Source organism: Strix aluco, chromosome 20 (assembly GCF_031877795.1).
Source record: "Strix aluco isolate bStrAlu1 chromosome 20, bStrAlu1.hap1, whole genome shotgun sequence".
NCBI lineage: Eukaryota > Metazoa > Chordata > Aves > Strigiformes > Strigidae > Strix > Strix aluco.
In genome coordinates this window covers 7,293,457-7,318,273 of record NC_133950.1, presented here as the reverse complement: position 1 = coordinate 7,318,273, position 24,817 = coordinate 7,293,457, and the positions used below count along the sequence as shown (strand labels likewise).

The following is a 24,817-nucleotide window of genomic DNA, read 5'->3' as shown; positions in this document are numbered from 1 at the left end:
AGCCACATCTTTTTCAGCTATCAAGGAAAAAGAAACAACAATGCTTTTGTTTCCAGCACAGTAGGAGTAGACCCTAAATATCCCTGGACATAACCCACCACCCCGGAGTCACCCCAAGTGCACACAGGGCACGGGAGCAGCTTCCAAGAGCTGTGAGGCAACGCAGGTGCTACCACGAGCTCTGAAGATTGCTTGCTAAGCTTCGCCTGCGGCCGAAGCAAACAGCCGTGCAGTGGTTAATGTCAGCTCGGACCACATGATCACATTCAGGAAAGGTCAAAAGAGTGATTTTTCATTTAAAAACATCTGTGTGTTTAAAGAACAAAACTTTCTCATGTGTAGAAAACCAGGGGTTTCCAGCGCTTTTATTTTCAGAGTTAAAGTCATGCTTTTCAGCTTTGTTTAGGGTTATGGACCATGTAAACATGCTGTGTAAACCACACGCAACCCTCATCACACAGCGTTTCCACATGCAAGGATAACTGGGGGTGCAAATCTCTCTCCCTGGCTCCTTCTCCCTCTTCAAGCAGCAAAGCTTCCCACACCGCACTCCCAGCGAGCCAGCCAGACACCCAGTTGTTGTCCTTCCCTATATGAAGACGTACACATGCCTCTAATCCTAAGGGTATAAGTCTGCTCTGGGCTGTCAACAGGCCTTAATTGGATACATCCAGGGAGATGATACATTGAGAAGAGGCCCTGAATTTAACAGTGAGAGGGAAGGCTGCGGTGGGGCTCCCAGGGAGTGCGGCGGAGGGGCATGGAGGAGAGCTACCACGTGCTGTCCTGGGGAGCTGAGTACAGTTACACCTCAGCAGGCAAAGCCTCGCGGTTTCCCATCCAACTAGTCAGCTCTACATCAGCGTGCATTAAGATTAAACCCTGTGGCTTGTTTTTCTTAATACCTGAAGGCACGGTTTGTGGTATGCAAATCAGAAGGTTCCCCCTTGCTTCATCGGGATTTTCCCACTGAAACTGCAGAATAACGAAACTGCTGCCACGCAAACAAATGCCTCTGAATGAGGTGGACCATGCAGGGAGAGTCTGTAGAGCAGCAGCCAGTTGCTTCCTCCAGCCTGTGCACATCTCCACCCAAGCAAAGGTTTGGTTGCAGTTGTCTGGGGAAGCCTGTTGCTTCCCTCTAATCTCACAACAGCCCTGGTTGCTCTGATAAACCTCAAACTCCAACAAATTAAGCCAAAAGACCACTTGGAGCATTTCATCCTTGATGCCCCAGGCTAGCAGGTGAGTTCACAGAAACTCCCAGCTGCTCCCAAAAGAAGTTACTGTGGGGATTAAAGTACAAGCATTGTCTGTGAGAGGAAGCTCATGGCTCCTTCAGCCTCACTGCCTCCCAGAAGCAGTCTATGGGAGGACAGACTGGGAGCACAGGGGATGGAGGGACTCAGAGATGCCAAGGCTTGGCCTTTCCCACCAGAAACAGCCACTGGGAAACAGTTAAATTTCCATACAGCGAGGCTTTCCTTTTCCAGCAGGTAAGGGTCACAGTGTAAACACAGTGCAGCACACCAGGAATGGATCTGCTCTGCTAGAAGGGCAGATTTTTCAAAGATATCTGGATGGAGAAAGGTGGAAAGAAGGTCATCTCAACCCTGTGCTTCAGCTTCTCCTCTCTGCCAAGAGTGATGATGCAAGGGTAAATTACCAGAAAATGGGAAAATAATATCCACTGCCCAAAGTGCTAAGCGCAAGGATTTTGGCCCAATGATCAAAGGAGCTAAGCAGAACTTGATGTTCTCCTGAAATGAGGTCTTCTCCCAGTGAGTAGGTACATCACAGACAGATAAGGGCACTGATCATGCAAATAACCATTTCCTGCCGTGCATTAGTTTGCAGCCGGACCCTGAGGCTACGGTGGAAACCCAGGCCTGGGGGAGGCTCCAGCTGATAGCAGGGGGAGCTGGGCCCACTTGCCAGACCGTGAATCATGTCCTCTTATCAGATTCAGCACTGAAATGACCTCGGAGGAAACTGTGATCCTCCAACTTTACAGGCAGTATTTCTAAAAACGAGCACAGATTTGGGGTTCCTCAACAGTTACGGCTACAACTAAGGCAGCACGATTCAGGAGAGATTTAGAGCAGGTCAAGAGTTTATCCAAATGGTTTGCAGGTTTTTTTTTTTTCTTCTTTTTAAAGCAGATACTTATTTGAAGGTGGGGACAGAGGGATTGACTCAAGAGACCTTCAGGACAGTGCTGGTTAAGCACCATCCTTCAAAAACCATGCCTTTTAGAGACATCTCAAGATGAACACCCTAAAATTCATTGGCATTCAAAATACGAGGTCTCTTATGACAATGCGAGCTAAAATGTCTACAGTACTCTGAACAAGTAGTGCAGACAATCCTTCATTTAAAAGAAAAAATAAATTCTTCGCTCCTGGCATGAGAAAGTTTACTTTCAGCTTAAAGAAATGATCGTGTGGTTTTGGGGATGGCATTCCGTTCTGCTGAAGAATAGCACCCTGCCTGCCTGTATATCTGTGGCTTTGTAGCTACATTACAATCCTGGAGAGCTCTGTTTACATATTTTACATGTTTTCTTGTGCAGAACATGAAACCAAATTACATAGTAAAGGCCATTATGGCTTCGCTCTTGCACCCTTTTCCATCCCCTCCTTCCGATCACTTGTTTTAATTCTATCCAAAATAATCAACTCAGTATTTTTATCTGCCCTTGATTGACTGGCAATGCTTCAGGCAGGTTTATTTGCTGTTGCACAGGGAAATCACGCAAAAGCTGGTGAAGCTACATGCCAGGGGGGTAGGGAGAAGACGGCCGGGGCGGGGGTGGGATGAGAAATGCTGAGAACCCTTCATGCATGAACAAAGCAGACGTGTCGATGCATTTATGCAAAATCGTTCTGCTCTGAATGGAGAGGGACCCAAGACAAACAACCCGGATGGGATGCAGGAGAGCTATCCCACGCTTACGGCTGGACATGCTCTGCATCTAAAGGCTTGTGAGCAGCAACGGCAGACGGAGAGACTGGCAGGTTGAGGGGCAAGGGCCGAGGAGGGGGGTCTCCTTTCAGAAGAGTGCATGCTAACGAGCATCGCTGCTGTCATGGGGTCTGGCTTTCCAGCTCACTGATGCCGGGGGGGTCCAAGCTGTTTTCTATTACCGCGTGTAATCTGGGTGGGTGGCTGGGTGTACGGCATATATGATCATAGAATGGTGTTACTTCCTAAAGAAGCACATAATCCTTATTATTATCCAAGACTATTCCTTTCTTGCCTTTCTTCTTGCCTCTAGCAACAACAAATGACATGGAATTCTATTCTCATTTCGTTAGTGGTAAATGTCTCCTGGTCCTAGGAAGATGGGACCAATTTCCGGCACCTGAGGATTTTTGGTTTGACCTTCATCTCTGAAAAGGTCAGACTGAACCTCTCTTAGAGCACTGATGGCTGCTTTGCTCTCTGCATCATCCTTTGTTTCTTTTATCTATTTTCTCTACAGTACACAAAGGGAACACAGTGTACCAGCCCCTGGTACTCACTGTTCTGTTTCCCTTAGATGACTTGCATATGTGTTCTTGAAAAATTATTCTAAAAACTAAGGGGGGAGGGGAGTGGAAAGAAGAAAATATCCCTTGAGTGTTTGGCAAAATTGCTTGGAATCTCCTCTGACATCTCATTGTGTTCTCTCTGTCCTCCCCTTACACAAATCAGCCAGAGGCTACGACACCAGCCATGGGGTCTGCTGGTTTACTACTGCCAGGAGCAGAGGAGCACTGGAAGACGTGGGGATGGAGCGGTGAGAGGGAGGGAATCACTGCCTGTCCTAGCAGGGAGCAGGCAGCCAGGTGATGGGCAGCATTCCCTTTTCTCCAGCCAGCTCTGGATTGACTTTAAGGGTAACGCTCTTTCTCAGCCATCTTCCTGACAGTCAGTCTTTTTCAAGCCAGCCTACCTAGAAATCCAATTTCTCATTTCATTTTGCTTCAGAGACTGAGCTCACCCCTGAGCAGGAGCCATGGCACTGAAGTTAGCATGTATCTTTGTAGCATCCACCCTTCTCATGGACCACCTCCTCCAACGAGGGAAAGCAGCACTGCAAACATGTGAATAAGGACCAGTGGAGTTCCTTTGGCAGAAGAGTTGCAAAATCCAGCTTTCGCAGCAATACAGGTGGGAAACAAGGTTTCTAGCCATTAGAGCAAGGAGTTGGTGGGACAGTTTTCCAGTCCTTTTGTACTGGGAATGAACTGCCAAACTGTGCTAGGATAAAGACTGATTAATTCACAAACAGGGTGATGTGAGGTGGCTGACAGAGCTAAAATGCAGATTTAATGACCCCAAGCCCCTTCCAGGCCTCTGGTCCCAGAAAGCGACTCACAGAAAGCCCTGAACAGTTTTCTTTTTATCCAAGATAACAACATTTCCCTTTCAAGACATCCTGAACTTCCTAGTCCTGGGAACAACTAGGCTCAATAATGTCCAGTGCCTGCAACATCTCTGAAGGATATTGAGGTTTAATCCTCGAACAGTAGCTTTACCTTTCTGTGCTCTGGTTTCCACCTCTATTAAAAGGAACCAAAACCAAGCGGCATGGCTGTGATAAGGCTTAATTAATCCCTGTGCATTGAAAAAATATGAAAAATATCATGACTTAAGCCAAGGAAGGAGTAATTCCAGCCTGAATTTGCCTGATGGTCAGGGCCAGGCTCATGATGCAACTCTCCAGCCTTCAGGCAAAAGACCAAATTGGCTGGTCTGTAGTATCCGGGGGAAGGCTGAAATAAAGACGAAGTTTTGGACCCCCTTGAACTAAGTTTAGACTTGGAGACTCTGTAACCCAAGATGAAGCCTTTTGGTGGATCAGCCAGTACTGGAAATGAGCTCAGATGCGTACAGCAAACCTACATTCCTCTTGCGACAGTCTGTGCACAGTGTCCAGTTCATCTTTTTCCAGAACTGGTCTCTGATCACTCATGGTTCCTCCATTAATGTTTTTTCTTAGTGGGATTCTGCCCTCATCCTCCAGAGATTAGTGGTTCAAAGCCTGGCTCGACTATAAATAACAAAGACATTTGCAAAGCAAATCATCTTATTAAAAATGGGGATTTTTTTTATCCCTCCAACCACAACAAAACTCTTACCGTTGAAGAGCAACAGGACTTGGCTGTGAATTGGGAAGTTCAAAAAGGGCCACTTGCAGAGCCGACAGACAGACACCCTCCCTCTTCTCAGCAAGATCACCCCAAAGGAAAGGAATGGCTTCTCCATTAAAAGTTGCAGGTTTCCTCTCTTCCCACTCCTGTTCAAGATTACTCTATTTGTTGGCTTTGCTGGATCTTTGGGGAATTATCTTCAGCATTATATTTATTAGACAGAATAAAACTGCATGGCAGAGAACTTCATCATCTTTCTTTTCAATTTTCTTACGGTATTTTCTTACCACTCTTGGAACCCTTGCTCTACCATGTTATTTCTTCTAGTAGTCAAGAGTATTTTTGTGCTCCTTTCTTCCCATTTTGTGGGCAATTTCAGACATACTGCAATTCTAGACATCTTTCTGCTGCTGGTGGAAGAATAGGTTTGTTGCAGTGAGTCTGGATGAATGCAATTGTGGGAACTGTAATAGGGGCAGGAGGGGGCCTCTGTTTGTGGGAAAGATGTAATAAGAATCCTGTTCCACAACATCTTACTCCATAGCAGCCCCTGTGGGGTACCCGGAGGAGGACGGGGTGTGTTTTTCAGTCCGGGAACGAAAACAAATCCCAGGATCTGCCTGTGCCCAGCAGCCTCAGGAAAGAGTCCCCTTTCGGTTAACTGTGCTTGAGCTGTGTGTCTTTTTCCATACAGGGGGAAACCAAGCTCAAACAATGGCATAGGGAGAAAGAAAATTATTAGATATATATGGTTACTTGGTCTAAACAACTTCTGCACAACTGGGAGGAAATGCAATGAAAGACGTAGCTACTGGGGGACTGGCCCTCTAAATCACCAATGCACACACCAACTTCCAAGTCTAGAGCACACATTGCTGTGACAGGAGTAACGAGGTCAGCAATAAGCCACCTAAAGATCCGTTAGTGCCTTATAATTCCCTATTATAAAGGTCCAGAAGGAAACTGTAGACGAATCAGTTTTCCAAAAGCAGGAGTGCCACCAGCAAAAGGACAGGAGAAATGGCATCTCCAGCCTCCTGTGGCTGCTCTGCACCTGCCTGCCTCTGCTCCCCTCGCCCAAGCCACAGAGTGACCCTCCTGAAACAGGCCTCTCAGAGGCTTCCTCCAAAGGCACGTCTGTATAGAAAAGACACTTTAGCAAAATATGCAAATCCTTCCTGCTCAGTGCAGCCTACTCTAGAAAGAGAGACTAACATATAAGCTAATGCACTCACCCAGAGTAAACTGGCAAAACAAAATTGGTGTGCAATGAGACCATGGAGACTGAGCGGACTAAGGCCATTGCAAGACCCTGGTTTCTTGAACCCTACAGGACAGCCAACTTTTTACAGTGACCTAATCCACGCTGCATGTTCCTGCTTAACGCTCCTCACTAATGCAGCTTCACCACTGACAATACAACAGGGATTGTCTGGGTAGGCCATGAGTTGGCTTTTTAAACTCCTGTCTTGCCAAGCCCACGTGTGTTTAACTTGGTGTCAGGAGGTCATGTCCCACCCCCTCCTGCTGGCAAGGAGGAGGTTGACCCTAGCTGGGTACAAACCAGACAGGGAAATAAGTCCCTGGGGACTTCCAATACAGAAAAAATTGCAGCTATTCACAAAACAGATCAGCTGAAGCACCCTTTGTCACTCTGTTTATGCCTACTGGATCCATCCTTCAGCTAGTATAAATCTGCCCAGTGCTACTGCCTTTTTGTAGTCTTTGCCAGTATACATCAGCTGATGACTTAATGCTAGCATCAATAATCTTTAGCAAAGAAAGGCCCCAAGAAATAAACAGTGCTGTAGAAAACCCCACACAACCAGTACATCAACACTGATAATATTTCACACACAGTGGATGGCAAGGAGAGGCTGTTTACAAACTCACAGCAAGACTGGTAGGGAAAAGAGCAGCTCAAGAGTGTGCAAAGCCCTTATTGCTGAATTCCTCCTGCAGTCGACAACAGGTAGCAGCGTCTGCTTCAAGATCTGCGGAGGACGCCAGATTAGAAATCAAACTGTAAAAATATCCTGCATCGGTGCTCGCATTTCTGTGCTGGTGCAATGTTGCTGACTGGTCCTCTTTGGCTTTAAATATGATGCTGTCAGTACTGAGAATATTTCTTAATCAGCACTGAAGAGTGGCTGCCAGGAAAGTAGAAGTGGCTGTCTATCAGTCTTGCTTCTGCAGAAAGAGCGATTGTTTAAAGGGGGGGGGGGGGGGCTGTTTGACCTTTCCATTTTTCAAATGTGTATCTCTTCGCCAAGACTGTGTCATTCTTTGTAAGCATTTTGTTGTTCAAAACAAATCTTATACTGTGAACTTTTTTCTTCCTCCATTAGTATGTTGCCATTCAGCAGCCTCATACTAACAAGTAACAAGATCCATCTCAAAATAATAAGCAAGTGTGGGCACCCTGCTTCTAAGGGACGACCAACTCTGCAGAAACGGGCGATGTCTTAGGTGAACTGAGCAAAAAGGTGTGGGGTGGTCAGTTTGCAGAAGCTACCCTACAATAATAAGGAAGTGTTCTCTGGCTAGTGCTCATAAACAATCCTCCAACTGTAAACAAGTGCACGTAGGCAGATATTGCTGAGATATACCACAACAACAAGCCAGCCTGAGATGCCTACTCCTCGGAAACAGCCCAGGTAAAACTATGACAGTCATGCAGAGAAACGGGTGTTGAGATATCTAAGGATAAGAACCATTTTAAATCATGAAGGACATGCTTAAAATGCTTTAAAGCACCTTGAGAGCGCTGGGGCAATTATGAGAAACGCGGATGGCTAACAAACAGGCAGCCTATGTATTCTGTATATTGCTGTACACTGCACTCAAACATATCTTTCATAGCATTCTTGATGAGAAGCCAACACAAATGCCACTCTGATTAATCAGGAAACTACCCAGCAACAACACGAAAAGTTTGCACAAGACCAACAAGCACACAACCTACTCTGAAAGATATCTGGGTGAGGAAAGGTGCTCCTTTCATCAATACAAAAAACCCCTAAGGCTCCATGCTTGTGCAGATAATGAAGCCAAACATGTTTACACACCAGTGATCATTACATGCAGTGATTAGAGGAGATCTTAGGTTAATTTTCATCTCTGCTAGCTAACAGACTGATGACCTGCTGCCCCACCTAACCTCTCTGGAGTGACAAGTCAGGTGCTTTGACAAGCCTACGAGGCTGACTTGTTCCTGGGGAAAACAAAGACTTTCTCAACATATATGATTAAAAAGGTCAATGAACCCCACGCACTCAAACTGGTGTAATAGGACCAGCTGAGCTAAGGCAAAAATTCCTTTTGTTGGAAGTAAATAGCACACTGTTATCTCCCCAGGGGCCAGGCAATAACAGGAGGCATGTTCCCATTCACTCTGCCAGTGTGTGATATGCTAGTGCTCTGCCTATAAATACAACAGCTTTTTTTTCCCTTTTTTTTTTTTTTCTAACAAGGCTGTGACAACTTCATCTCATCTGGGTACAACAAACACGCTTGAGTTGTGGCTACACAGCAGGGCTTTCTGTTGTGTGTGTGCGTGGTGGTGTTTTTTCCACCACAGGACCATATGTTACCTACTGCACGGCGTGGCTGCGTTTCCACCAGTGCATTAGGAGAAAATCAGGGCAGCTCTCCGTGGCGGCTGCACGGGGACAGAGTGCTTGGGGACGTGCAGATAAAGCAGCACCTGAACTGGAGACTGTGGGCTTCGGACTGTGCTACAGCACAGGGAGCTCCAATGAGAAAGAATTTACGAAGGCACTGGTAGGGGTCCAGAGGAAAGTTCCTTTTACAGTGTGAAATAATAAATGAGACCATGACAAAAAGGCAATACTGGGCTCAGGATTCTGTCTTGGTACTATGCCAGCTAACCACGCTTTGTGCATTTAAAACTGACCTGGTCATTAATTTGTTACAGACTTGTGCAATGTGAACAAGGCCAAGTCTCTTGGATAAAGATGTTTTCTCTTGCAAGCCAACTGGAAATGCTTAGCGTTTACTATTCATAGAGAAATCTGCCTGTCATATCTGTGACACGGCATTCCTCTTTGCACTGCCCGCTCAAGATACCTCCCAAATAATTAGACTGTAAGAACAACTTTGCTGCCTCAAACCGAAAGTCCACCTAATCCGCTGCTCTATCTCTAGCAAGGGACAACAGGGATGCTGAAGGAGGAATATACAAAGCAGCTCTCATATATGATGAGCCTTTCCCTGCTGTATCCTCTAAACAACCAACAATAAGCAATGTGGGCTTTCCTGAGTCAGGTTGCATCTGGACTGTTGCATCTGCATCGTGTACAGCTCTGTTTTCCAGGCATTTATCTAATGTCTTTTTGAACTCATTTGGATCTAATTCTCTCAGGGAGACAAAAGGTAAAGTTATGGTAACTGGAGCTATTTATGTTACAAAGGAGACATGTAAGAAGGGGGTTAAAGCTAATGAATGGCTTTGGGAATGGACAGGACCTTTCTCAGAATAGAACAATAGGGTGCTTTTATGAAACTGTGAGACAGAAAACACAAAACTATTAAAGAAAGAACACTCTTTTGTACTATTCGGCATTAGCCTTCAGAACTCATCGCCACGAGATAGTACCCTGTGCTAGCTGCAGAGAGCCTGCCTAGTATTTTAGGTGACGTTAGTCGAGGTGACTCCTACACAGCTTACTGAATCAAGCAGGCCACAACTTCAGCCAGTTTTTAGTTGGATGACTGTCACTGAATTTCAACTCATCACTACTAATCAGGCTCAGAAAGAGGGAAACTGCTGTCAGGGGCCTTCCTTGGTGAAGCAGCAAGTTAACAGGCAGGGGTAACATCACACATGAATGCTGACCATCTACAACGTCACTCCTTGCTGGACTTCACTTTCCAGGAGAGGAAAGGGAGTATGCTTCCCTTACCTGGGTTGCTGCTGGCTGACCAATGACCACCCATCCTGGACACTGCTGGTCACTGTGATGTGAGACAGAGACGTTGGAAGCCCACTGATCGAGGAAGCCTTTGGGAGTGTAAACACCACAGTCTTTGATGCTGGTCATTTGCTCAAATTCCTCGCATACTCCATCACCATCGTGGAAATAGCACCTGCTGGGTTCATCTGTCAGGAAAAGCAGAAAAGACAAATCACAAAGGACTGGCTACACATGCCTGCAATCTAGTTGCTAGGACCAGATAACATCAGTGGTCGTGTATCTGCTGGACCAGGTCACTGGGAAGTGAAAGCATTGGTCACTTCTAGGAATAGCAAGGTGATTAAAACAAAGCCAAGCAACAATAGTCAACTTCTATATTGGGCAATTCCCCCAAGATATTTCCTAATGTAAGGGGTTTTCTGCTTATTTTCATAGATCTCCATTTAAAAGGATTGAGACAGAAAAAAGCAGAAATAGAAAATACATAGAGAGACAATGTGGGTGTTGGCATAATTCCACTGACTTGGATGGAAAAATGCCAACAGAGGGTCTGGTCTACAATGTTTCCCTTTTTGTTTTAAAAAAAATATCTGCGAAACAACAACAGCAACTCTGAATTTAGGGATGGCAAAAATTGCCAAGTTCACGGTTGCAGTGACCAAAGGGCCAAACAGATCTGTTTATCCACAGAGCAGATACAGTATACATAGTGTGAGGGTAAGCTTGCCACATACACACACCACTTCAACCAACATGACTCAGATTTGACCTGAAAGGATCAAAAGCAGCAGAAGACTTTATTATCCTTGTCCATTTATTCTGTGGCTTCTCTAATGAGACTGCCAACAAAGATGCCAAATTTTTGAGGTTGTTTCTGTAACACTGGCCCATTAAAAACTGAACTGAGATCCATCTACTCTTTTCAAACAGACTGCATAGCAATAATGACTTTCAGTCATTAGAGTACTCTGTGAAATGGAAACCTTTGACCTGTTGGTATCCTATTTTGTATTGTATTATCATTGCCAGTCCCCAGAGGTATCCAGTTCTGACAGCCTGTTGTATTTTTGTCTGGCAAATAAGCCTGCTGAAAAAATGGTAGGAAATTAGCCAGGGCTGCTCACTGGACTGATGGAAATGATCCCTAAGGAGAGTCCTGTCGGTAGCATTGGACTATCTCAAGCTAGGTGTCAGAAAATCCAACGGCTGCTCAATTTTGAGCTACTTCCAAACTACTAAATCCCCTGTTTATTTTTCCTCCTAGTTTACACAGTGAAATACCATCATGAGCCAGAAAAAAAATCAGTTTATTGCAATTCAATTATTTAATGACTTTCACTCCTTTTCCCCTCCCTTCCTCCCAATCCCCTGTGCAAAATTCCAGGTTCTTAAAAGAGTGTGAGTTTGAAAGAATGGAGAAGTCTATCAGGGAAGAATGTCATTATGGTTTCATTTCATCATGACCTCTGTGGACAATTTGTGTACGTGGATAAGTGTGAGGAACTCTGTACTTGCTGGGCCACTACTCTGAGCTGGTGAAAAGGAGCCAGTGTGAATCTGGAAGCCGTCCAGCTGCATGAGCGCAGCCCTGTGTCTGAGCGAATATTCCCGGGGTGGTCAAACTTCTTGACCCTACGTGTTACATCTTAAAATCTTCATATGGCTGGGAGCCACCAAACATATACCACACACCTCGAAGAGCTGGGAGGAGGAGCAGCTTGGGAGAGTGCTTCACAGACAAAAGATGACAATGGCTCCCCAGGGTGTCCCATTACTCCAGGGTGGGAGGGGGCTCGGTGGATGTGCAGATGGGCCCTAAGGCAACCCAGCAGTGCTGGCCCCAGCGGCTGCTGCCTTGCCTCCTCCCACGGCAGGATTGCCCAACAGCCCTGATGCCAGCAGGGCCCTGCTACTCCTCATCTGGTATTGACCCAGCTGGGAACGTGTGCTTGAGCTACTCATGGACCATAGTGCCCCCACGGCCCCGGCTGGGACACCCCTGTAACACACCTTGTTTCTCTGCAGGGCTTATCAACGCTGGCACAGCATGACACCAGCATGGGTCCTTCACCCCTGGGAGAGACACGCTCTGTGTCTGGCCAGCTCAAGGAAGGGGCAGAGCGAGCGAGTAACTATGATGGCCATAGAGTCAAACTCTTAGTTCCCTGACCTTATCTTTCTGCATCTCTTGTTCTGCTCCTCTCTCTGCAGAGACATATCAAAGCGTAGGCCAGGTCTCTGCTGTACCCAAGAACAGTAGGATAAAGCTAAGCGGCTCACCCACCTCAAAGCACTATGTCCTAGTTTAGCGAGAGACTCAGTAGAAGTCTCTGAGAAATATTCAGCCCTGGAAAGACTGTGGTCAGCAATCAAAAATCCTCAAAAACAAATCCCAAACCTATGAAAATATGTATTTTCAGAAAAAGAGTTTCTTTGTCATTTTATGAAAAGGGGCTTATTTCTGTAAAAATGAATAAAAAAGAAAGGAAAATACCTACCATATTAAAAAGACCCAAACTTCAACCTATAAACACATGCACAGATATACACTTACAGTGGAACACCAGCACCCAAGTGCATCCTGCTACACACCCACACTGACAGAAACACTGACACCCAAACACATGTACGTTCTCTTTACACATCCCCAATGCAGCCACCCCACCGATGCAAACACCCAGAAACTCACAGCCTAATTTTAGGCATATGCATTCAGACAGTGTTTCCCTGGCCTTCCTGAAGCACTGACTTATTTTCACGACAGGCCCTGAACTAAGTACAACATTTATATAGCAACATACTCCTGCACTGGCTCCAAATGTTCCCTCCTAATGCGATGATAAACGTAATGGGCTTCTGATAAGATCATGTGTTTGGGATAAAAGAATACTCAAGACCTACTCCAATCCGATGACTTAATTCATAGTCACATGGATGGGAAGGCAGCCTTTGAATAGCTGTGATCCAGGCCAGTGTGTGATCCTAACAGAGGCTAATTTGTTCCTGATTATGCTTAAGACCCCAATAAATCTGTCTGCTCAGAGTCTGCAAAACCCGAGGGAGGAACCGAATGGAGAGCCTGAGATGTCTGAATTAAATGGAGACTGCCTAAATGATTAACAAAGTCTTACTGAACTGCAGTGTCACGAGCCCTTCTGCTGTGCTCGTCCTGGAGAGTCGCTGCACCCTGCCCTCCACGGCAGCGCTGGCTGGATGACACTGCGCACAAAGGCTGAGAGATGAGGTACCCGCTTGCTTTTGTGTGCTTTGAAAAACGATGGGGGAAAGCGGCTTTACAGCCCTAGTTTTCTTTTAAGGAAGATCTGTAAGTCCTACTATTGACACGCCATCCTGAAGCGTTCAATGTCATGCTTTGAGGGGAGTGTTGGTGAGAAGAGGGGAAGACCCTTCCTGCATATAAGCTTCCTACTTCTGAGTGATGGCAAAGAGGGGGACTTCTCTAAATCCTTCCCAGACGCTGGTGAGGGGATTGATGAGGGCATCGACCTATGACAGCCAAATGTGGTGCAACACTGGGTGTGCTGCCAAAAAGAAGCAGAGGCTCTTCCTTCTGCAGGTATTAAGCACCAGCTCTGACTCCTGATTCTTACTGTGGTCTTGCATACTTGGTAGGTTACACGTTGGGCTTTACACTTTAATGAGCAAAGTGAAGAACGACCAGATTGTTTCTTCCTACGATTGCCCTCACAAAATAAAAACTAGCAGGCTTTTTCCCTTTCCACAGTGGTGTGAACACAGCTCAGTTAAATCCGTAGAGTCCTACAGGCTCAAAGCCGGGGAGGGCAGTGTCAGGAGTGATATATTTCTAGGAAGCAGTAGCTAACATCTTTATTTCCATAATGGTACAAAATGCCTTTTCTGTTCTCAACTACTGTGACATGAAACGCATCCAGGGCCTTGATAATATGAGCTAATTTTTGTCTCCACAGATGTCTATAGGATCCCAAGATCTGGTGAAGGTCACGGTGATGTATTGGTCACGTATGGCCTGCATCATGGACTATGTTCATCAACACCATGGACTTCTCACTTCAAAGTTGAATCTGATTTGAAGGAGATGTGGAGGAACATGAAAGAAATCTGATTTGTCCTCAAGGAAAAATGGCTTCAAAAAAATAAAAAGCAGTTGCCTGGAAATCCAGCTGAAACCTAGAACAGTAACATGTCTGCAGGCGTAGCACCTGGCAGCAGGAGACAGCATCTCTGGGGACTGACAACAGATGCTGAAGGATCCTGAGCTGAACTCAGGGAACATGTATTCATTCAGGCAGCCTGAGCTCCTTTTCCCTCACAAAGTTCTTACCGAAGGCACAAAAATGTTGGGGCCAAACCAAAGTCCCTCTCTTGCCCTTGCTTTGAGAAAAGGCAGCCTCTGGTTCCACAAAGATTTCTGTGACATCTGGGAATCTCTGAATGCTCTGTGGCAGCCACCAACCTGGAGAAGGGGGATTTGTTGGGGAAACAGATTGGCAAGGTCTGGCCTGCTTATTATTGCAGTCGTGCTTCAAGATCAAGAATGATCTTGGGGCTTTTGTGTGTTACACCAGAAAATGATCCAAACTCTATTTCTCCTTGATCCTCCAGCTGCCCGAGTGCAGTGCAAAAGGCAGCCTTTTGTATTGAAATACAAACTCCTTCTCTGGAATTCAGAAATGGAAGGATGCACAAGGTAAAGAAGAGGATTCAGGGAGTATCTGGGAGGTGCCTGCCAGACCAGGTCTGGATGAGCAGGTAACTCCCCATCACAGTTACCTGTCTGAAGCGAGGCTAGAAAATCACCAGCGAAACGAATGAAGTCTGGTACAGATCAGGAAGCAGACATGCAGGATATACACTTATCTGTGATAGGCAGCCTTCCACCTCATTTAAAAAAAAAAAAAAAAGAGATAAAGAGATCCAATTCATAGCACAGGGCACATCCTCCAAAGAGGCTTTTAATGTCCGAGCTGCATAGTCAAAGTGCTGGGGACAGACACTTGGGGCGGCTTCCTGTTTTCAGCTAGAACGCAGTGATTGGCATCAGCATAGTCTTCTTTTGTGCAATAACTACTATTTTTTTAAAAGGCCAGACAAAAAAAAGAGTATTTTTAAGCTCAGATGTTTACTTAGGGATGTTTCCAACTATAACAAGCTTCATGCCACATAACTATTTGTCCGAAAAAAAAAAAAAAAAAAAAAAAAGAAAAAAAAAGGGGGGACAAAAATGCAGAAGCATTGTCTCAGAGTAACAAATTCTTGGAACAGAGCAAGCTTCGTATTTTAACCCCTGAAAGCTCTGTCCAGGGGTGTGCAGGCCTTTTCAGACACGATGAGGGCCAAATCACAGGCTCACTGAAGTCAGCAACTTCTGCAGAAGCAGGATTTTACCACCGCGTCACTTAATCGGAATCTCCAGCACTGGTGTTTATGTTCACAGATGAGAAGAAATGCATCCAGAGGTTTCTATCACAAAAGGAGAAATAATTCCACTGCAGATCACATGAACCCGGCAGCTGAGTGATCGCAGAACCTGCTCCATTTATTTCTATGGGAGTTTCACCTTTGGCTTCAGTGGGAAGAGAGTGAATAACATGGCCTGCTTCCAGGATATCTGCTAATCTCTTCTTTAATATTGAAGAAGCCAGAGACAGAAATGTTTCCTGCTACAGTAAAATATTCGAGAGTTATTTTCCTTCCTGGATGTTCTGATTTGAAAAGAGGAAAACCATTACACAGAGCTTGGGCAGACCTTTCCGAATAAAGTTGCATATCAATAAATTGTGACGTTTTCCTTCAATGAAATAAAACAGACACCTTGGAAATGAAGGCAACACGGGTGTTGCAATCTACTGCGGAACATCCAGGGGCCTTGCAGGAGGCTTTTTTCTGTACAATATGACAATCGTGTCTGAGCATCTCCTGAACTGAGCAGGCGGGCATAATGCATTTGTGGAGTGTGGCTCCCTGGTAATTCAGCTGCTTCGTGGAAATACATTCCTGGGCTTGTCCTTTGTCTGGCGTGACTCGGCTCATCGGTATGATATAGCGGTTGGAGCACAATAATTATGCAATTGATCTGCATGCTGCAGACAGATACAATTACAACTCCCTCGCAGAGCCCGGCACTGAAATTTGATATTTCGCCTCCAAGAACATAAGCCTTTGTCACTTAAGCGAAAGGATATTTTCCATTGCTGGCAGTGGTAGTAGGACCTTATCTGCTCAGTGGCTAGCCAACAGGAGCCAATGTGGCCTTCCCCCAACCCTGGGCAACCAGGCATGTTATAAAAGCTCTACAACATGCATTCTATCTCCACCTAATCTTGTTTCCCTCCCTGGGTGGTTGGATAAATCAGAAAAGCGATGCTGAGAATATTTCAATATTTCCTCAGACTTGCACAGATTTATTAGCTAAACTTGGAGACTGTTTGACTGAAAATCTTGAGGCTTCTGTCACACAAGGCAGCAACCACTATGACCACGGGAAGGCGGGCCAGCGTAGCCCTTCTCGACACCTGGCCCGCTTGCTTGGGAGGCTGGGAAGGAGCCCAAGAGAAAAAACCCAGCGGTGCCATTCACCAAGGAAAACAAACTGCTTGTTTGTGTGTGTGGTTGGATGTTATTGCAAAGGAAGGTCTTGTGCTCAGCATCAACCTCTAAGCACAGCAAGTTGCTGTTGAGTCACAGAGGATGGTCTACAGAGGGAAGTATGACCAGCCGTGAAAGCCTCTCTGATCCATGGAGAGTAATGTGTGAGGGATGTAACAAGCAAAGGAGTAATTCTTCTGCCGGGCTCTCATTGTAGCTTTGTCCTAAAAACCGAAGCTGGATTGAGCTGGGCTGGAGTCACTGGTCTAGGGAAAAATGCAGGCAAATACCACTCCAGCCCACATTCTCCCCCACAAAAAAGCATCTGTCCTTTGTATTCTACTGCCTGAGATGCCTGCTCTCTCTGCTCTGTGGCTCAGCTGGCCCTGCTAAGATTGCACTATTAATGATGACAATCTGAAAATCACTTTAAGAGACTTTATGACGATGCTATGATTACTAACTTGCCAAATGAGTGCTTAGACGTTTTAGAACATGTAGCCACACTCCCATGAGCTGCAGGAAACAGTCAGCTTCAAAGTATTTGCCTTAAGCTGAAGGAATCACGCAAATATCATCTGAATAGCCCCAGTTAGTAAATTCATTGCTATTTGCTATGAAATTCTGCTACAGAACCTCAGCTTCTTTATCGACAGCAATACTCTTTCCCCAGCTCCTTGGTCAATGCTTTAGTCTTACTGATGCCCTGTGAGATGCTGAGTTTCACTTGCAAGGTGGCTTGGTTTCTCCCATGCTGTTGTTCTACTGAAAGCCCTCAGCAGGGTCAGCCAAGGCCTATTTAATGTTCGTGAAAGAAGGCGAAATCACCATTAGCTGCTGCGTGGGGCCGCGGTTTCGACAGTCAAAGCTGTGTTCCTGTGCAGGGGTATGAGGAAGGGAGGGGGAGAGGATGGGAGCGAGCTCTCAAAGCATGCCCACAATGAATATGGATGGTCATCCATCAATTTATTTTAAGCACATTACTTCTCTGTCAGAAAGGGAAAAAAAGGAAAAAGAAAGAAAGGAAAGAAAAGACATATAAAATTAGGTTTGTGTCACTCATTTAACACTGCAATTTCCCTAGAGGATTATGCACCAAACAGAGATAGCAAGCTCATGAATATTAATCATTTCCCTGAATGCAATGCAGCCCACCAAACAATAAGATTAGGGGAAAGTGCTATGCTTAATTTATGGATAATGGGAGAGGTAAAGGATAGAGCTCCCACAAAGGTAAGGCTCACAGCTGGAGGGAGAGGCCTCTGAGGAGGAGAAGCACAGATCCAGATTTGTAAGGTAGCAAAAAAACATCTGAGGCCAAGCAGGAGCGAAAGAAAAGGTGCTTAAGGATCATTGTCAAATTAAAACCATACTTGTCCCTGAACAACCACTGGCAAATCATGCTTCAAGCATGCCAGAAATCGGTGGTAAATTCAAGAGCTAGATGTATTTATTTTATCTTTTCCTCTACTCTGCACCTTTTCTTTGTATTTTACATCTCTGAGGCCCTGATCTAACAAACTACAGAGACGTGTGTCTAACCTGAAACATTCATGTTCTTCAGTGGGACCACGCACATGTGGAATTTAGCGGAGGTGCTGCGCTGTTTTGCTGTAAAATGGCTTTAGCGGAGAGTCCCTTATAAGCAAAGGAGATAAAGTGTAGCAATAATAACACCAATAAGATGTGACTAAAAACCCCATAAATTACCAGGCAAACTTAAGGTAGATAGAAGTTCAGAACCTACTTCCCAGCTGTGCTTCAATGTGTCTATCAGTCTTTACTCATCTCTTTTCATATTACTTTCTCTCCCTCTCCCTTCTTTTTTATTGATCTCTGCATCTTTTTTATCGTAGCCTTCTCTTTCTTCAGCACTGGTGAGCTAAATCAATGCATAATGCACATCACACTCAACAAAAGGAATGCAAATGAAAGCAGCATTCTTTTTCAATGTCCGCACATATATCTAGATGCGTGTGTACAATGTTGGTGTGTGGGAGAGTGCATACCAAGGACAAGGTGCTCAGCTGCTTGTTAGACACCCATTTCTCAACCATCCGGTGGGAACAGATCAAGTGCTAAAAAGCTCTGGGTTCCCACAACTGCAAATCATAACTCTGACGACTGGGGCCTGTTTTACACAGGACACGTCGGCTTGAACTTGGCTGAGATTTGCAGTAATCGCCAAAAATCAGTTATCCCGGGAGTAATCAAGAGCAAGGTGAAAGAAAAGCAGCCAAGAAGTAGGAGAGGGGTGCATCAGTCACAGTGGACGTGACTTTGAGTCGCTTGATCCTACAAATCAAAAGGCAAAGTGAAACTTTCCCCATGGGACCAAATTCTGCGCGGAGGGGATAAAATATGCAAAATCTGCTTTGCAAAGGGGGGAAAAAAAGTAGAGATGATAAATTTCAGGATGGGGAATGGTGAGTGTATTGCAGAACTTAAAAAAGGAGTACTGCCAGATGCTTTAATTGATTAATTAATTAATCTCACTGTCGCTCTTCAGCATGTTGCAGGAGGAAAACGCTATTAATCTTATCTGTTTTCTGTTACTCGGCTTTGTGTTCAGAGAAGGCCAGGACAGCCTGACAGTAAGACCACACAGTTTTCTTCCCTGCCTCCCTCCTTCCTTCCCCCACACCCCTCCTCCCACAGCAGAGCAGATTGATCCACTGTTATCTGATTAGAGAGGAAAGGAGGAGGGAAAACAAAACCAAGGGAAAAAAAAAGTATAATTTTATTACAGGCACTAGTGTAAAGTGTCTTGAGAGCCTTGTGCCATTTATTCAGAGGGAAGTTGGACCAATTAAAAAAAACCCAACATAAACCTCATAATCCTAAAAGGCACAGGGAACAAGAGAGGCAGAGGGACACCTGCAGACAGGCTACCTCCACCCTTGGAGATATCCAGAATGCAACTGGACATGACCCTGAGCAACATGCTCCAACTTTGAAGCTGGATCTAACTTTGAAGTTGGCCCTCCTTGGACCAGGGATCCCCAGAGACTCCTTCGAACCTAAACTATTCTGTGATTCATGGCTCTAAATCTAAAGCTTGATGGTGTTCACAGGCCCTGCTTTGGAAGGAAGAAACCCTCTTGGGCTTTGCTATCAAACCTCCTGCTATGGACCCCCCACCCCCCCGAATGATGCCCCTTCAGCCCTGCCTTTGCAAACAAAATGTTTGGTGATTATTTTCAGCCATGTGGGACCCAATCCTGCAGACAATTTTTGACAAGCATTGCATTCACTGTTGTGGTTAGATTTGCTGAAGTCTAAAGAATGCCTTGTGGTAGTTCAGAAACATGCCTGGAAGGAAGCATTTGCAAGATCAAACCCTGAGGCCCCCAATTCAGCGAAGTCTCTGAACATGTGTTTGAGGCTCACTGAATTCTTTGGTGAAGGGGAGTGATTCCCGGGGCTCTAAACAGCTACATAATACAACAAGAACATCACTGCAAAAATAACACTGTCTGAAATAATTACTTGGTGTCCTACAGGATTATAACATGTGTTAGCCTTGTAAACGTGGAAATAAAGTACGCTTATTTTTCTGTGCTCCTCAAACAGGGACCCAAGCATTCCGTATTTTCCAAGAAAACACCACACCAGTCTCAAAGAAGACTTTTGTTTGTCTAAAGGCAGAGGATTGGGTCTGATATTATTACTTTGTGGAGAATGATGAATTTCTGCTCTTTTTAATTACTATTTGTTATGTAACATGGACAGCCACTCACTTTCCCAACATCTTAATGTTTTCTGGTGAGATTTTAATGCTTGATATGTTAAAACAGAACGTAAATCAGGACCACTCATTTGTCTAAAACATTAGCCAGCAATTTCTCTCTAGGTCTTGATGGTATAACTCATGGTGGTCCAGCACCCATAAAAGCCAACAGAACCTGTTTCACAGATATTACCTTCTCCAAACCTTTCCTAGGGACTTGATGAAGGCAGCGTTTGCCCAAAACCAACAGCAGCTGCCCTCGCAGACCCTGCCTGCACACTGAGGCCATCACCACCACAGCAGCTGCACCACCACAATTGTAAAGTCACACAACAAAACATTTGTGAGGTCTGAGGACGTGCACCTTTCCACTGATTCAGCTGATCTGATTCACCTAAGTGAGTCCTCATATTCAGTATTTCACAAACAATTTAATTTCATTCGCTTTTGTAATCCAGGACCTGTACAAAACCACAACCATGCAAAGCCCATGACAAACAAACAACTTTTTACCTCTGGAATTCCCCTTTCCTTTTCAACACAAGCAAATCTGAAAAATCACTTCCTCTGTAACAGCATAGAAAAATCTGTGTGTATGTTTTAGTTGCTTCATTTTCTAATCATATTGCTGTCAGACAGGTTTTTCCACACTCTTAACCAGCCCTGTTGCTGGTCCTGGTGATGAGAAGGCTCCTGCACTCACCTGGCAGGACACTGCTGTGCGGTCCGAGGCTCGGGACATCCCGCTCTTACTCCTGCCCATGGACTTGTTTGGAGCATGATACAGCTCCTGCCCAGCCCACACAACCCTGTTTCCTTGAGAACCCACGTACACAGGGGAGGACCCGGGTCATGTCCTAACGTAACGCTGGGATGTGGTCAAAAGTACAGACCTGGACCAAGGACCTCAGACCTGCTGTTGAGCAGGACAATACAGATGCAACCTTGCTGGAACCAGCCTCGCACTATGCCTGACTTTTGGAGAACCCAAAAAACATTTGCATAAGTGTTTATCTCACTTTCAAAATATTATGACTAATATCTTTCAGTGCTTGAGGCTCTAATGCAGCAAGTTACTTGAAACACAAATGTAACTCCAAGACCACCAATAGTCACAATTAGCCTCGACCATAAATACGCTCAGATTTCAATAGAGCTATTTACATATGTAAATATGTAAATAAGTACATCACCAAATTGGGCCTCAAGTCTCACTGCGTGGGATGCTAAAGTAAAAATGAAGCCGTTATGATGAGACAAGCAGTCCTCAGCCTACCACCCAAGGGAAACATGGTGCCTGTGAGGTCCTTTATATGTTGCTCCAGGCCCAAGAGATAATTGTCAGATTGCCAAAAAGAGCAAATTTCAGTCTTGCCAACATTATCTGCTTAGGACTGATGGTCTGAGCTGAAGGCATGGGATCACTAGATGGGACAGAGTATTTTCTTGGTCAGTCCAGATAAGGAATCTCATAAAATGTCTTGAGAAAAAGCTGACCCTTTATAAACATTAACTCTTCAGAAGCTCTGCATGCTTCATCCTTCCCCAGACCTCATCGAGCCCTGGTTGAGAAATGCAACCACACAACGAAGGGCTGCCCCACAGAAGGTTCAGTGTAAATTGGTCTCCATTTCCCTTCTCTGCCCCCAGCATTCCTAGAGAGTTTAATAAATATGTAAAGCTCACAACTGCAGCCCTGCTATCCCCGATAGCTCGAGCATCTTCCGGCCATTGTGCTTACAGGTTTTGCTAATCAGAGCAAACCAGGCTTGCAAATGAAATCTGATTAAGTAGTTTTCACCTCTGAAAAAGGGGATTAGCTAGACCTTTGATCCTCAGATATTGATTTGCAACTCAAAGGAGGTGTGACCTCAGCTGGACTTGCTTCTGGTCTCAGTCCCTTCCCCTTTCACTCCTCCTCCTGTTTACCAGAAAAAATCAGTTCATGTCTTCTCACGCAGCCAGATCTAAAGCCTATTGAAGCCAGTGGAAAACCACCCACTGACTTCAATGGGCTTTGGATCAGTCCCACAATGGCTGACTTAGCCTTAAGTCCCAGGCTGTTTCAAAGCCAGCAGAACCAATTTCCCATCAAAATGACCAGAAGCTGGGAAGATATGTTCGCCTTTCAAACCTACAAATTCCACCTTTTTTCTTTCTTCCATGACAACTCTCCAGCTGGAAATGCTGAAAATACTGTTGATTTTATCCTTGCACTCTGCATAGAGTTGTTGCCCACCGTGAGTGGAAGGGTTCTGAGCCAGACTTACCGATGCAATTAAAGGATAACTCCTGCAGGCAGAACAGGGAGCAGCCATCACCGTTGATCTTATTCATATCATCACATTCTTCTCCCAAGTCTCTGTAGGCAGGGCACACACATGCAAAAAGGAGTCAGATGGCAAATGGCATCATCCCGACAATCGCTGCAGCCCCTCTGCAGAACCCTAAAGCCCTGAAATCCAGTACAGTGCCTTTGTGTGTGGACCCTTAAAATACCTCTCCCTTTCTCCTCCAGCCCTGACTTTCATCATTCCTGGTTCACAAGCTTGCCTGGCCACTTCTCTCCTGCACATGTGGATACCACTTGCTGTTCTCTGATGAGGATATGAGCAACTTCCTTCATAGCTGGTGTGGCTGCAACTCAGCAGGTGGGGAAAAGGAGAACAGGAATCTCTGAAACTCTTTGTATTAAATCTGGAAGGGCCAGACTGTGACCCCAGCATGGGAATAACAAGGCATAGAGCCTGGTGCTGGGCTATTCCAGGTGACAGCACTTGGAGGAGAGCAGTCAATGGGGAGCAGGTGGTGTAGGGGACGGGGCCCTGCCTTGCGCCAGCCCACACGGTTGCAGTACTGTGGGGGGAGAAAAGTGTGAACCAGATGAGAAAGGGGTTGCCACAGCTGCAAGTGGGGCCACAACCAACCAAGCTGTGACACAGTCTGGTTCCTGCTCGCTCCTGAGGCAGCTCAGCTATTGTTCAATGCTTGCTGCAAAGCCACAAGTGATGTTTGAGGAATGTGCAAACATAACAGTAGGAGAAAAGTTATGGAAAGCAAAATTAATGTGTCTTTCTCCACCTCTCTCTCCAAGACTGCCCTGGATTCATATGTCGTTTGATTGTTCTCTTTGATTTCCCTGACTGTTGGGCCTCATCCTGCAAATACTTGCTGCCAGGTATATCATCTGACAGAGCTGTACTATGTGATTGCTGATCAGCATTATTTCAAGAAAATAATGCTGGCTGGAGTAAGCACTTGCTTGTTGTTACTTCCATTATTTAAATAATTAAATTATCTAATGCCAGGAAGCTTTGAAACAGGTGGCCTTAAGATCCAACATAGTAAAAGAATAAACCCTAACACAGTTGTAAATGATTGTTCTACATTTTCAGTAGTCTGGGGATTGGCAGCCGGTGAGCAGGAGGAGCTGACTGAGAACACAGCACTCTCCCTCAGAGGCCAAATCTATCACCTCCCAAGGCATCCCAGCTCTGGTGGTTGGTCAGACAAGAAGTTGCACCTGGCTCACCAGTGGCAGGGCTCTACCCTGTTCACCAGTTGCCAGGGACATGGGACCTCATGTGTAAGGACAGCATCAAAGGCTCTGTGAACTTTTTCAGCACTTACTTCAGCTCCATACAGGAAATGTCATATACATGTATAAAGATATTGATACACAAACAAACAGCATAAACAGCATACAGCGTACTTTCATATCGATCCTGCTGTCTGGACTCCATTATCTGTATCTCTGTCTGTATCTACTGGTGCCAGGATAGCAGGGCCTAAGTTCCAATTAAATGTCATCATCCTGGTAATCATCAAGCACGTGAGTCATTATCTACAGATGAGAGCCAGCCTAAACTAAGACGACATCAGAGGTCATCAATTCCTTTCTAGTCTCAGATTCTGGCTGAGGAGATGTACCCAGATTTATCTGTTTGCTCGCTCCAGACTTACGTTTGGATAATCCCGTCTCCACAGTATCCACTTCCAGAGATATACACAAGCGCAGGGGAAGGCTCGCTCTCCTCCATCCCAGAAACAATGATGACCTGGTACGTGTATGTGGTCCTATCGCTCAGTTCCCTGCAAGGCAAAAGGAAATATTAAGTGATCGGTACAACAAAGGCAGTAGCAAAGGGCAGAGCAGGAGGTACTGAAATGGGGGTTGGCTGCCAGAAAAGCAAGTTTTAGTTCAGTCAAGCCCTCAGAATATTCCTACCTCATTTTGATAGGATTAATTTTTGGTTGGGTGTTCTTTTTCTTGTGAGCACAATCAGCACTACCTATGTCCATGCTTGGTTTATGCACAGCTCTGAAATAGGTGCAACTCTTGACTATTTGACAGCTAAACTATTTGCTGATGAAAATCATGCAGTTGCTGTGTTGCTGCTTACATCTATACCCACTGTAGAGAC

The 24,817-nt window shown here is 45.4% G+C and overlaps 1 protein-coding gene across 1 annotated transcript in view; it reads right to left on the bottom strand.

Annotated features, from left to right (window-relative positions):
• PAPPA (pappalysin 1) overlaps positions 1–24,817 on the bottom strand; it is a 183,259-nt gene that overhangs the window by 66,971 nt on the left and 91,471 nt on the right. Inside the window, exons 8-10 of the mRNA XM_074846175.1 lie at positions 24,357–24,485; positions 22,664–22,755; positions 10,064–10,260 (exon numbers count right to left, since the gene is read on the bottom strand). Of these exons, the coding sequence (XP_074702276.1) occupies positions 10,064–10,260; positions 22,664–22,755; positions 24,357–24,485 (418 nt within the window). The remainder of the gene's footprint in view (positions 1–10,063; positions 10,261–22,663; positions 22,756–24,356; positions 24,486–24,817) is intronic.